Below are 13,848 nucleotides of genomic sequence, written 5' to 3' on the forward strand. Positions count from 1 at the left end.
ATTTTACAGTCCCACCAGCAATGTATGAGAGTCCCACTCTTTCCACATCGTTGCCAGCATTTGTTATTTTCTGTCTTGTTGAACTTTGCTACTTGTGCTGGAGCAAGATGGTATCTCATTGTTGTTTTGATTTGCATCTCTCTAATAACTAATGATCATGAGCATTTCTTCATATGTTTGTTGGTCACCTGAATATCCTCCTTGGTGAAGTGTCTATTCATATCTTCTGCCATTTTTTAATTGGTTTATTTTTCTTTTTGTTATTGAGATATTGGAGTTTTCTGTAAATTCTAGAGATAAGTCCCTTTTCAGATATGCCATTGCTAAATATTTTTTTCCCAATCCGTAGGTTCTCTTTTGACTCTTTTGGAGAAGTGTTTGGAAGCACATAAAAATTTGATTTTTAGAAGGTCCCATTCATCTAGTTTCTCTTCTGCTGTTTGTGCGTTTTGGGTTTTGCTTGATAGTCTATTTATCATTTGAATTCTTGACTGCTGCTTCCACGGATGTTGATTGTGGATCCAAGTGAAATGTAATCCTTGACAACTTCTAGCTTTTCTCCATTTATCATGATTTTGCTTTTTGGTCCAGTTGTGAGGATTTTTGTTTTCTTTATGTTGAAGTGTAATCCACACGAAAGGCTTTAGTCTTTGATTTTGATTAAGTGCTTCAAGTCTTTTTCCCTTTCAGAAAGCAAGATTGTATCATATGTATATCACAGGTTGTTAGTGAATCTTCCTCTAATCCTGATGCTTCGTTCTTCTTTGTAGTCCAGTTTTTGGGTTGTTTGCTTAGCATACACAGTGAATAAGTATGGTAAAAGGATGTAATCCTGATTCACACTTTTCCTGACTTTAATGAATAACCTTGTATGTTTGTCATTTTATACTTATACAGAGGAATATACTTGTATTTCTGGAATAGGATCCCTGCTAGAGGTAGGTACTTGTGTACCTGATAAATGCATGTGTAATTTTACTGGATATTGTCTGATTCATCTACCAAAGTTGTACGTTTTTGACTTCTAACTATTGATGGCCAGACTTGATTTCTTGTACTTTGGTCATGTTATCAGGAAGTACCATTCCCTGGAGGGGATGTCATGCTGCATAAAATAGAAGATCAGCATAAAAGGGGAAGACCCTTAATGAGATGGATTGACACAGTGGCTGCAATGATACATTCAAGCATAGCAATGATTGTGAAGATGGAGTAGGACCAGGCGTTGTTTTGTTCTGTTTTACATACGTTTGCTATGAGTTGGAACTGACTCGGCGATACCTAACAGCAACAATAACAACAACTATCGATGAATGAGAATTTCTATTTCCTGTAGTCTTGCCAACAGCCTATTTGTCAAACTTTTAGGATTGCCAGTGTTATGGATGAGAAATGGTCTGTCAGTATTGTGAGCCTGAGCATCTTTCCAGATGTTTATGGCACATTTACATTTCTTACTCTGTTAACTGTATGTTCATCTCCTTTGCTTGCTTTTCTTTTAGGTTTTGATATTTTTTCTTCATGATTTTAAGAAATCTTTATATGTTGGGTTAGCCTGTGACAGGAGTTTCAAATTATTCTCCCTAGTTGTCTTTTCACTTTACTTATGATTTTTTTCTTTTTTTTAAAGTTAACTCATTTTAGGTCTGCCATACCAGACCTTTTGTAGTTTTATATAGTGAGTTATAAGTTATAGTTATAAAGGCCTTTACAACTCCAAGTTCATAAGACTATATAGCATTTTCACCTCTGGAGGAAGACTAGCTAATGCCCTCCTGTTTCTCTTACACTCAACAATGTTGAAAGCAACAGATACCAAGAGTAAATGTAATTCAGGTTTTCCTAAAATGGTGTTCTCTCCTTCAGGCTCCATGACCTATGAATACACTGTGGTGTACTTGGGTCTTTTCTAAGGCAGAGATCCATTTTTTATATATCTTTGTATCTTTCAAACCAAATACAATGCCTAGCATATATAGAAACAAAACAAAACAAAACAAACAAACTTGTTGCCATTGAGGCAGATCCGACTTGACTGGTAGAATGTGTTTAATGAATTTTTGTTAAGTAGAATTGGACTCAAAGCCTGGTGAATTCCAGTTTTGTCCAGGGCTTCATACTGATTCATTCTAGTTTGACCTGCTGTTGATAATCTGCATTTCCACATCAGGTATACTGAATCAGAATCTACATTTTAACAAGATCCCCTGGGGATCACCTGGGCGTCTATAAGAATCACCTAGGGATCTTGTTAAAATGTAGGTTCAGATTCAGTATATCTGGCATAGAAATGCAAATTCTCAGCAGGGGGTCAACTGGATGAACAGGTTCAAAGCCCTGGTTTAGTCACTTTCCCCTGTTAGCTGTGGATCTTTAGCAGTTTATTTAACTTCACAGAGCTCATTTTCTTCATCTGTATTGTTGTTGTTGTTATGTGCCCTCAAGTTGGACCTGACTCATAGCGACCCTTCCTTGGGTTTCCGAGGTGGTGTTACTATGGAAGTAGATTACCCAACCTTCCTTCTGCAGAGTGACTGGTGGGTTTGAACTGGCAGCCTTCTGGTTAGCAGTGAAATGCCAAGATATTAAGACCTACTCATGGTGTCGAAGTGAAGATTAAGTGAAATGGTGTATTTGAAAACACTTTATTAACACCGGTTTGTTACACTAATATATATTGTTATCACTCTATATTGTACTATTAGGAACTATATTAGCTATAGTATGCCACTTATAGTACAGGCAGATCTTGATTGAAAGCTTTGAGGAAAAATCTCTATTTTTCCAATTTTTGAATAAATACATATATTTTGATATTGTATCTTTTCCATATACAGCTAATAAGAGACATGGTGAATGTCTGTGAAAGTAATTTTTTCAAACCTAATCCGCCATCTCTTGCCAAATACCGAGCTTTGAGATGCAAAATAGAATATGTTGAACAGAACACTGAAGAATTTTTCAATGTTAAAAAAGAGATAGTGCAGAATAATCACAGGTAAGCTTAAAGGAAATATTTTATGATCTATCATTATGTAATGCTATTTCACATTCTGCTAAAGATCTGGTTCACCATAGTTACCTAGATCATTTAATTATTAGTAACTGGGTGACTATGTTGTGATGACAGATTACTTTCTTTTGTGTTCGTAATAGGGCCTGGGCAATATTGTGTGCTTGAAAATACTCTATGTTATTCCACTCTCTCATGGTAATCCTTTCCCACTCAGAATTAAATTTAAAGTTTTAAAATGAAAGGATGTTTGAACTTGTTCTTTGAATGGTATTATATAAGAAAATCCACTTAAATTAAGATTTAAAACTGCAGGAATATATGTTTGTGAGCTTTAATGAGGGCCAATCTATAGCATAAAAATATGAAGTTGGAAAATATGTAATGAATTATGGCATCACTAACTGTCACTTCCATGTGTCTCCTCATTTATTATACATATCCATATTCTTGTGCATTCTGTAACTCTGGGCAGCAAAAATAACAACAAGCAAAAATAACAAGTGATTTGGCTGCTCAGACAAACCCTTTTTTAGAGTTAGCACCTCTGTAGAATCAGAGCTGACACCCAGATTTATGGCTCAGAAACTAATTTTATTGATTATCCTAGGTGGAAATGCCTTTCATTGATTTGATCATTCAGTCCACTTCAGCAGTGCTGTCTTCTGAAGTCTTTTGCCCAGGCATTTCTGACATCTCAGTTCACTTTATACTGAACTGGGTTTAACCTTCATCAGCTTTGTATACCCCTTGAAACCAACAGTAGTATACTGGAGCTGCCTCATACCAGCCAGAGAGAATCAATTTGTCAAATTTTTAGGAATTTTGCAAACTGGTTTCAAGATACCAATGGTAGCTTGAAATATACCACAGAAATCAGCAAATGCTACAAGATGAAATTGTATGTGGATGTTGTTGCTTTGAAAGGTGGTTTTCCAACACCTCACTCAACCCACAATGACCCATTCCTCCTTTATGGACTAATTTAGAACTATCTAAAATTTTTTCAGTCTTTCTTGGTCAGTCATTCTGAAAACATAGTCCCCTAGACCTTTTCCAGATTTGCTTTGATATATTATCAAATTCTTTTGACTTGGCTTTTAACCTTCCTTCCACTGGATTTCCTGGGATCTAAACAAATTAATACAGTGAAGGTATAATCAGGAATGAGAGAACTGTTCTCCAGCGAGTCAAAGGGAAGGAAAGAACTATGTCTTCAAGCCCTGAGGATGGCAGTTATAGTTCAGCAACTATTTCATCTAACTCCAGCAAGACCTTGGTGTTTTTGTTAATTCTTGCAGTAGAAGTCCAGTGGACATCTTGCAGATATATAGAGTTGGCAGAGTGAATGAAACCACAGAATTTTTGAGCAAACTTGGCAACGTGAAGTCCTTGTTGCATGGCTCTCCTGTACGAAACATTGTAGGAATTCTATCCCGGTAAGAGTATGTCATCTTTGTTTTCCAGTATTTTAACTTCACAAATATGAGGTGTTTTACTCTTTGTAATTTTTTCAATCTACTACATGAGTCTTTTCATTTAAAATGTGCCATCTTACTGTAGTCTGAAGAAAATTATGTTGTTGTTGTTAGGTGCCATGGAGTCAGACCTGACTCATAGTGACCCCTCCTTGGATTTCTGAGGCAGTATCACTATGGAAGTAGATTGCCCAACCTTACTTCTGAGGAGTGGCTTGTGGGTTTGAACTGCCAGCCTTCTGGTTAGCAGTCAAGTGCCTTAGGCACTATGCTATCACAGCTCCCAAAGAAGAAAATTATACACTTTATAATTAAGTATATAATTTAAATTATGGATTTATTGTAATATATTTTTAACATGTAATGCATGAATATGAGTTGCTTATTGAAGGTAGTATAAAAGGAAGAAAGGTGATCTATATTTCATGACCCTTCCATGTGTATCTAATGTAGGGATAGCCTGATACTTAAAAAGAAAGTCTAGAAATTAGAGTACTCCCATTGTGTGAGTTGTCTATTTAATGTTGTTGTTGTTGTTATATACCCTCGAGTTGGACCTGACTCATAGCGAACCCTCCTTGGGTTTCCAAGGTGGTATCATTACAGAAGTAGATTGCCCAACCTTCCTTCCGAGGAGTGGCTGGTGGGTTTGAACCGCCAACCTTCTGGTTAGCAGTCAAGTGCCTGAGGCACTATGCTATCAGGGCTCCCATTGTCTATTTAATACTTAACTCTAAAATTCTAATTGCTTTGAATAACTACTTAATGTTAGGGTTGTAACTGAAGTCACAGAAAACTAGGGAATAAAATGGTTAAATTTAGATCCTTAGTTAAATACTAAAGTTTCCTTACAGGATTCATCTGAAGAAAACTTTGAATGGCTATTGAGGGACTCAAAAGACACTTACCTGAATCAGAATGATGTTAGTTCTCCTTAAATTAATGTATAAATTTAATGGTATTATGTTAATACTGCCAGTAAGATTTTTTAAAAGGCATAAAATGCTGATTCTGCAATGTATAAAATATTTGAACTTACCATGATGATTATGAAAAAGAAGAAGTATAAGAAATATTTACCAGCCAGACATTAAAACATATTATAAAACTATATTAATTAAAATAGGTGGCACATAAATAGATACATCAACAGAGTAAATAGTCCAGAAATAAAAGCATACAAGTTTTAGTATAAGATGAAAATAGCTTCATCTCTGTAGAAGAAGGATAATTTCTTTAATTCTGTGTAGTGGGATCAATCGGTAGCCCCTGAGAAAAATACCAGGTTTGACCCTTATCTGAGTCCTTACTGGAGCTCCTGGTTTAAGTATTCAGCTGCTACCCAGAAGGTTGGTGATTTGAACCTATCAGCTACTCCATGAGAAAAAGATGAGATAATCTGGTTCTGTAAAGATTCATAGCCTTGGAAGCCTTATGGGGCAGTTTGGCTCTGTCCTGAGTTGTCACTATGAGTAGGAATCAACTTGATGGCAGTGGATTTTGGATTTTGGTTTTGAATTCTCATTCTTAAATGAATTCTAGATATAAGAAAGATTTAAATATTAAAAATGAAACCAGAAAAATACTAAATGAAAAATAGAATAAGTTTTAATATAATCTTTGAGTAGGAAAGGCCTTTATAAGTAGGACCAAAACCCCAAAGTCATGGAGAAAAGAGCAACTACATAAAAACAAAATTTCTACATGTCATAAAACACTGTCTTTCATTATATTATTATACTGTTCTGTCTACTTTTATGTATGTTTGAAAATTATCACAATAAAAGTTTAAAATATCATAAGCAAGGCCAAAATACAGATGATAAACTGGAAAAAACATTTACAATATATATCTTCAACTAGAGGCTGATATTTCTAATATATGATCTGTGCCTACAGATCCAGATTTCCATTATTGTGCTAGAGGATGAGCCCCCTAGGTAGGAAGGTACTGAAAATTCACAGTAGCCTCAGCAATGGACTTGAGCATATCAACAATTGTGAAGATGTGTAGGGCCAGGCAGTGTGGTGTTCTGTTGTACATGGAGTTGCTATGTATCCAAGCCAGCTCAGTGTCAGTCAATGCTACCACCTTCAAATAAGTAAGATAAAAAAAAAATAACAAAAAACTGTGATACCTTAGATACATAGGCAATGACATTTTAGAAAAAGAAGTACAGATGACTTTTAAACACTTAAAAGTATCACTGAAAATAATTTAAATATAGTATGTAAATTACAGCGTGATACAGTTTTTACCTAATAGAGTTGTAAAAATGGAAAAGTTTGACAACACCATGTTGGGAAGGAGAAGGAGGCATTTTCACACATACTACTGGCAGTCAAATTGGTACAGATCTATGAGGGCAATTTGACAGGAGCTATTAAAATTCACCACCACTCAAGAGCAAGTTTCAGATTCTTATCTGACATCCATTTTGGTCTTCTCTTCTTTTCCTGTTTTTTTTTTTTTTTTTGTTTGTTTGTTTGTTTGAAATGACCTTCTTCTTTCTTAATGTATGATATCATCCCACTGCTTTTCTGATGTTTGGTCACTGGTGTTCACTGCATTAAATCTGCTTTTGAGATAGTCTGTAAATTCAGGTGGGATATACCCAAGGTCATATTTTGGCTATTGTAGCACTCACTGCCGTCGAGTGAGATCTGATTCATTAGTGACCCCTCATTGGGTTTCTGAGGTAGTATCACTACGGATGTAGACTGGCTTTAAGTTTCTTTTGCTTCAGCTTAAACTTGCATATTAGCAAGTGAGGAACAGTGCCACAATTGGCCCATGGTCTTATTCTCACTGATGATATTGTGCTTTTCCATCACCTCTTTCCACATATGTAGTTGATTAGATTCCTGTGTATTCCATCTGCTGAAGTCCATGTTCATAGTCACTGTTAATATTATTTTAAAAAAGTATTTGCATTCAATAAGTTATTGGCTGTGCAAAATTCTGTTGTGCGATATCCGACATCATTTCTGTCATGAAGGCTATATTTTCCAACTTCTGATGCTTTTTGTTTCCACCTTTCGCATTCCAAGCACCAGTAATTATCAGTGCATCTTGATTGCATAATTGGTCAGTTTTTACAAGACAGTGGTAAAAATCTTCAGTTTCTTCATCTTTGGATTTAGTGGTTGGTGGGCAAATTTGAATAATAGTTGTATTAACTAGTCTTCCTTTGTAGGCATATAGATATTATCTTATCACTGACAGCATTGCACTTCAGGATAGATCTTGATACATTCTTTGTGATGATGAATGTAACACCATCCCTCTTCAATTTGTTGTTCCTGGCATAGTAGATCACATGATTATCTGATTCACAATGGCTAATACCAGTCTATTTCCCCAGCACATCTATTTTCCAACCATTCTGACTACTTAAACGTGCCTCTTTACCAGACACTGGACTCTACCCCTCTGTAACTCCCATCTTACAGTTCTTATTTATTCCTCTGTGATCATACACCAAAAATGTTCTCTCTCTTCCTAATGTCTTCCTTTTCAGAATTTAATTCAGTGATCTTTTTCTCTTCTAAATCTTTTCTGCTCCAGGCTAGGCAACTAGTGCCTAATATATTGCTCTTTATCTATTTCATTTTATTTCTGACAACTTCCAATTTTCCTAGCTTCATATTTTGTATATTCCATGTTCTGATTATTAATGAATGTTTGCAGCTTTTTCTCCAATTTTGAGAAATGCCCCAGCAGCATATGAAGTTCCTGAAAGCTTATCTCCATCCACATCATTAAGGTTGACTCTACTTTGAGGAAGTAGTTCTTCCCCAGTCACATTTTGAGTGCTTTCCAATCCGAGAGGCTCATCTTCTGGCACTATATCAGACAGTGTTTTACTGCTGTTCATAACTTTTTCAGAAGTGGATGTCCCTGACCTTCTTCCCAGTCTGTCTTAGTCTGGAAGCTCCACTTAAACCTGTGTACCATGGGTGACCTTACTGGTGTTTGAAATACCTGTGGCATAGCCTCCAGCCTCACAACAACATGCAAGCCACCACAATACGACAAACTGACAGACTCTCTATTAGCTTGCTACTTTTTAAGGAAGTTGGGTTTCATCTTTAATGTACCATCTAATAGTGTCTGGTTGATAGAGTTTAGCCAAGAAATAATCTTTGATCAGCAGTGGAGATCTGAAAGAAAGGAAAAAAAAGTTTTAAATCTGGTAATGAGGACACAAAGAAAATAAACTGTAATATGATATGATGCATTCTGCCTTGTAAAATAGTGAACGTGAGTTTTTTTTAACTTTCTAAATGTATAACTTCAATGTTAGTTCTTCCCATGACAGGGAACACCTGCACCAGGCAGCACATCTATTTTCCAACCATTCTGACTACTTAAAAGTGCCTCTTTACCAGACACTGGACTCTACCCCTCTGTAACTCCCATCTTATAGTTCTTATTTATTCCTCTTTGATCATACACCAAAAATCTTATCTCTCTTCCTAATGTCTTCCTTTTCAGAAATTAATTCAGTGATCTTTTTCTCTCCTAAATCTTTTCTGCTCCAGGCTAGGCAACTTCAGTTCTTTCAACTTCTCTTCTTTCTGCTGGACAGTCTCAGTTTTATCTAGAGAATTGCACTTGCCCTAGACCCTGAGAGGAGCTCTGATGGTGCAGTGGTTAAAGCACTTGTCTATTAACCAAAGAGTTAGTGGTTTGAATCCATCAGCCATTCTGTAGTAGAAAGATGAGGTAGTCTGCTTCTGTAAAGATTTACAGCCTTGGAAACCCTATGGGAGCAGTACTGTAGCATCGCTTTCACTTGGAATGGTCTTGATGGCAGTGAGTTTTGGGTTTTTAAACCATGGCCTTCTCTAATTGGCAGGAAACACAGCTTGACTTACTTCCCTTCTCCTCAGGCAGCCAGCCTTCCCTGGGCAGCCTCATTGCCTGTTAACTCTCAGTGCACTGAGATTGTAGTCTGATAAAATTATGTAAAATTTATGTAAAAGTTTCACATATAGCTTTCTTTTCCACCCTGTCTCACGTAGCTGTTGTTTTCATCTAAGCTGTAGGATGATACGGGGTAACTGTAAATTGAATTGACTAGATAGCGGTGGGTTTGGGTTTGTGAAATATACTCTTGTTATTTCTGGCCCATGGTACAATCTATTTACCAACCTGTTCATATAATGGCCTTCTCATGTGTTTACACATCTCTTTCATGGTAAAGTTACTAGAATTTTGATCTACATTCATTCTCTGTCCTCACTAAAGTCATTGATTAAAATGTTGAACAGAACAGAGCCAGGGAAGAGCCTCTCACTTTCAAAATTGAGGTCATTCTCAGTGACTCAGGAATGTTGCCTTTTCATCTTAACTGCTGCTTGTAGTTCCCGGGGAGGACAGCTGCTCTAGAGGCCATCAGTAGGAATCCAACATGTGGTCTCTGCCCTCTAGAAATTATAACCTTGCTGAAAAAGTAAAGATGCAGACATGAAACAAGTAGAAAAAAGTCAGAATCACATAGAAAAAAGGTAAAGACAAACACCCAAGGATTTTCTAAAGTTTCTTTCATATATGATATATTTTGCTTTGAAGCTAGTCAGTTGCCAGCATATGGGACATATACCAAATACAAATTTCCATTATAAGTGTACTTCTGTAAATAGAGATTGAATTTCCTGTAATACAAATATATTAAATTTGGAAACAGAGTGACTGATTTATTTAATTGCATTTATTGCGAATGTAGTCGGTGAGTGTAGCACCAGGGATATGATGTCTGTATTAAGTGAAGGTTGGACATTTTAGAGGTGATGAGGCTCAAGATGGGTCTTGAAGAAGTGATGTCCACTGTATTAACAGCCAGATCTAACAGGAACAAAGGTATGGAGATGGAGTTAGGCGAAAGCTTTGATGTTGTGAAGGAGCTTTGTCAGGAAAGAAGGGGGATGTGGGTGGCAAATTAGGAAACAATCACAGAAAACTTTTTCAATAAAAATTGGTTTGATTTTTTTTCTTTACATTTTACAAAATTAATTCAAATACATAATGCAAAAAAAAATTCCAGCAGTAGATTTTTATATAGGAAAAAACAGAAGTCTACTTTCCCTATCTTCCCAGAGATAGCTATGGCCTACTACAGTTTTATTGCAGAGAATTCTCTGAATGCTAGAATCCCAACAGGTTTCTACATAAGTTCTTGAGTGAGAGAGAAATGCAGTTAGTGTTGGGCGTAACACATTGTCCTGCTGAGCTTAGGGGTGAGGAGGGAGGTTTTGGGTTGACATAGGCAGAGCCCAGATGCTAGGAAAATGATTGGCAGCCCACAGCAGGTCAAGATGGTGATGAGAGGCCAGCCATAGCTTGCTACATTTTGATAATAACTGAAACTCCTGCTATGTACATTTTTCTTTTCATTTCATACATTTTAAATAGCACCTGTTTCTAAAAGATTTTTTCTAGTAAATCATCATGTTATCCTTTTCCTTTCAGAGGTCTGCTTTTACCCAAAGTGGTTGAAGATCATGGCATAAAGAGAACAGATGTTGGCAATCTTGGGAGTGGGATATATTTCAGTGATTCACTCAGGTTAGTATATCTGTAATCATGTCACACCCATCACCAAGTCATTATGATTGAGCACTTGCTATGTGCTTTTCACTTTCTCACTGTTTGTAAAAGACCTTCCTTCCTAAGAAACAGATCATTGAAAAAAACCAGTTTTCTAAGTATATTGTAGAAAACCTCTTATGTTGTGAATATTTGGAAAAATTACTTTTGAAATCATCTTCCTGTTCTTACTAGTCTGAGAATGTTTACATATGTTTACTCACTTAACCCTTACGGTAGTGCTCTGAGATAGATAGTATTATTATCTCCATATCATAAATGAAGAAACTGAGGAACAAAGAGGGTTTCTTACCTACAGAGTTTAACCTATGATGCAGGCACGGCTCAGTCTTTCCATAGAGCCAGCAGTCTTCGCCTCTACACCATGTAACTTCTCTGCTAAAAAGTTTATCTATTCTGTGTTAACTACATGTCTGGAATGATATTTCCTCTTTAGTATCTTTGTTAATGGTAAAATATGCCCTCTTAATAGTCACAGTGAACTAAATTGTCACCCCTGTGCTGGTACTGGGCTACGTGCTCTTAGTACACACTACCTGGAAAATACACAGCATTGTGACATTGTTTTATGAATAGTAGTAGACTGCGGGTTAGGTTTAAATAACTTAACTACTGTAGAAGTAGTTAAATAATGGAGCCTGGGTTCAGGTCTGGCATAAAGGATAATTATATGAATATTTAGAGAATTCCTACAAAACACTAAGGAAAGAACAACCCAATAAGCAAATGCACAAAGGACATAAACAAGAATCTAATAGAAGAAGATTCTTATGTTTGAATAATAACATTTGAAAAAATTGGTAATCAAGAAAATACAAATTAACCGTACTGAGATGACAATTTGTACCTATCAGATAAAATAACAACTTTAACAACTCTAGGTGTTGGTGAGACTGTATAACAATCTGCATGCACACACTGCTGGGCTGAGTATAAATTAGAAGAGCCACTTGAACAGGTTTTGGCATTATATGGTATAATTGAAGATTTATATGGTATAATTGAAGATACTTTTGACCTATATGACTTAGGAGTTCTACTTCTGGGTAAATACCTAAAGCAGTGGTTCTCTCTCTTTGTATATATGATTTAATCTACACATTAGAATCACCTAGAGGAACTTTCAAAAGATAATTGGTACCTGGCTTTCATCCCCGATGAATTAAAGCAGAATCTTGTGGGATGAGACACAGTTATCAATCATTTTATAAGCTCCCTAGGTGATTTCAATGTGTAGCCAGGATTGAGAATCACTATCCTGGAAGTACTCTAGTACACATATACCAGGAAACATATACAGGAATGTTTAACAACAATGTAACAACAAAAAATTTTAAGTAATTCAAATACCATTTGACAGTAGAATGTAGAAATGAATTTTGCTATAGTCCTACATGGACTATTATGCTGCATTTTGAACAAGCGGGGAGCAGCTACAAATGTCAGTATAAATGAACTTTTGGAACATAATACAGAGCAGTAAAAGCAAGTCATGAATTACATGAGTATTGTTCTGGTTACCTAGTGCTGCTCTGACAAGAATATGCCCCAAATGGGATTGCCTTTACAAACAAGAGTTTCTCATAAGTTTGGAGGCTTTAAATCCAATTTCAAAGTGCCAGGCTCTAGTGACTGGGTGAAAGCCCCTCAACCTTGGGGTCTAGCTCTGCCTCCAGCTACCAGCCCACTGAAGCTAGAGGATTTTCTTCACTCAGATAGCTGCTGGCTGCTCAGGCTGCCAAGCCCAAGGTTGACAAGTAAAAAGGCACAGTCCCGATGTTACCAAACCACACAGCAGGCCATTAACTTAAGTCCATTGTAAGTCCCACAGTTGGCAGAGCATGGCAGGCTGCTGAACAGTGACACAGCTACATGGAGGGCCTAAGTGTGCCATAAGCTAGAGACCATTCCTCAAGGCTTCTGGTTATATACAGGAAGCAGACCACATTCCCTAAGGCAGCTACTCAGCTGCTCACAGTAGATCTCACCATGGAGTTGATTGCCGGTCTCCTCATGGGGAATACTACATCCAGCTGCCCAGCCATTCAACCAGGCCCAGCCAAGTTGACACACAAACTGAACTACCACAAGTATGTTGTTGTTAGCTGCTGTCCAATTAGTATCGACTCATATCAACCCTGTGTACAGCAGAAGAAAATGCTGCCCAGTCCTGCGCCAGCCTCACAATCCTTGCAATGCTTGAGTCCATTGTTGCAGCCATTGTGTCAGCCCATCTAGTTGAGGATCTTCCTCTTTTTCCCTGACCCTCTACATTCCAAGCATAATATTCTTTACCAGAGACCAGTCCCTCTTGACAACATGACAATAAGAGACAAAGACTCACAATCCTTGCTTCTAAGGAGCATTCCGACTATACTTCATATAGGACAGATTTGTTTGTTCTTCAGACAGTCCATGCTATATTTAATATTCTTTGATAACTCCATGATTTAAATGTATCAATTTTTCATCTGACTTCCTTACTCATTGTCCAGTTTTCATATGCATGTGAAGTGACTGAAAAAATACCATGGCTAGGGTCAGGTGCACCTTAGTCTTTCAAGTGACATCTTTACTCTTTAACACTTTAAAGAGATTTTTTTTTAATTGCGATTTGGGTGAAGATTTACAGAGCAAATTCACTTTCCATACAGCAGTTCACATGTACTTTGTCTCATGTCATTGACCACAGTTTACCACAATGCAACAGCTCCCCTCCCACTTCCTCCCCATAGTTACCTCTT

The 13,848-nt window shown here is 36.9% G+C and overlaps 1 protein-coding gene across 1 annotated transcript in view; it reads left to right on the forward strand.

The window, feature by feature from the left end:
• PARP4 (poly(ADP-ribose) polymerase family member 4) overlaps positions 1-13,848 on the forward strand; it is a 278,765-nt gene that overhangs the window by 67,673 nt on the left and 197,244 nt on the right. Inside the window, exons 9-11 of the mRNA XM_007955975.1 lie at positions 2,838-2,998; positions 4,315-4,452; positions 10,967-11,062. Coding sequence (XP_007954166.1) covers positions 2,838-2,998; positions 4,315-4,452; positions 10,967-11,062 — 395 coding nt within the window. The remainder of the gene's footprint in view (positions 1-2,837; positions 2,999-4,314; positions 4,453-10,966; positions 11,063-13,848) is intronic.

The sequence above is a fragment of the Orycteropus afer genome, unplaced genomic scaffold (assembly GCF_000298275.1).
Source record: "Orycteropus afer afer isolate SDZICR_OR568_19922 unplaced genomic scaffold, OryAfe1.0 scaffold00561, whole genome shotgun sequence".
Taxonomy (NCBI): domain Eukaryota; kingdom Metazoa; phylum Chordata; class Mammalia; order Tubulidentata; family Orycteropodidae; genus Orycteropus; species Orycteropus afer.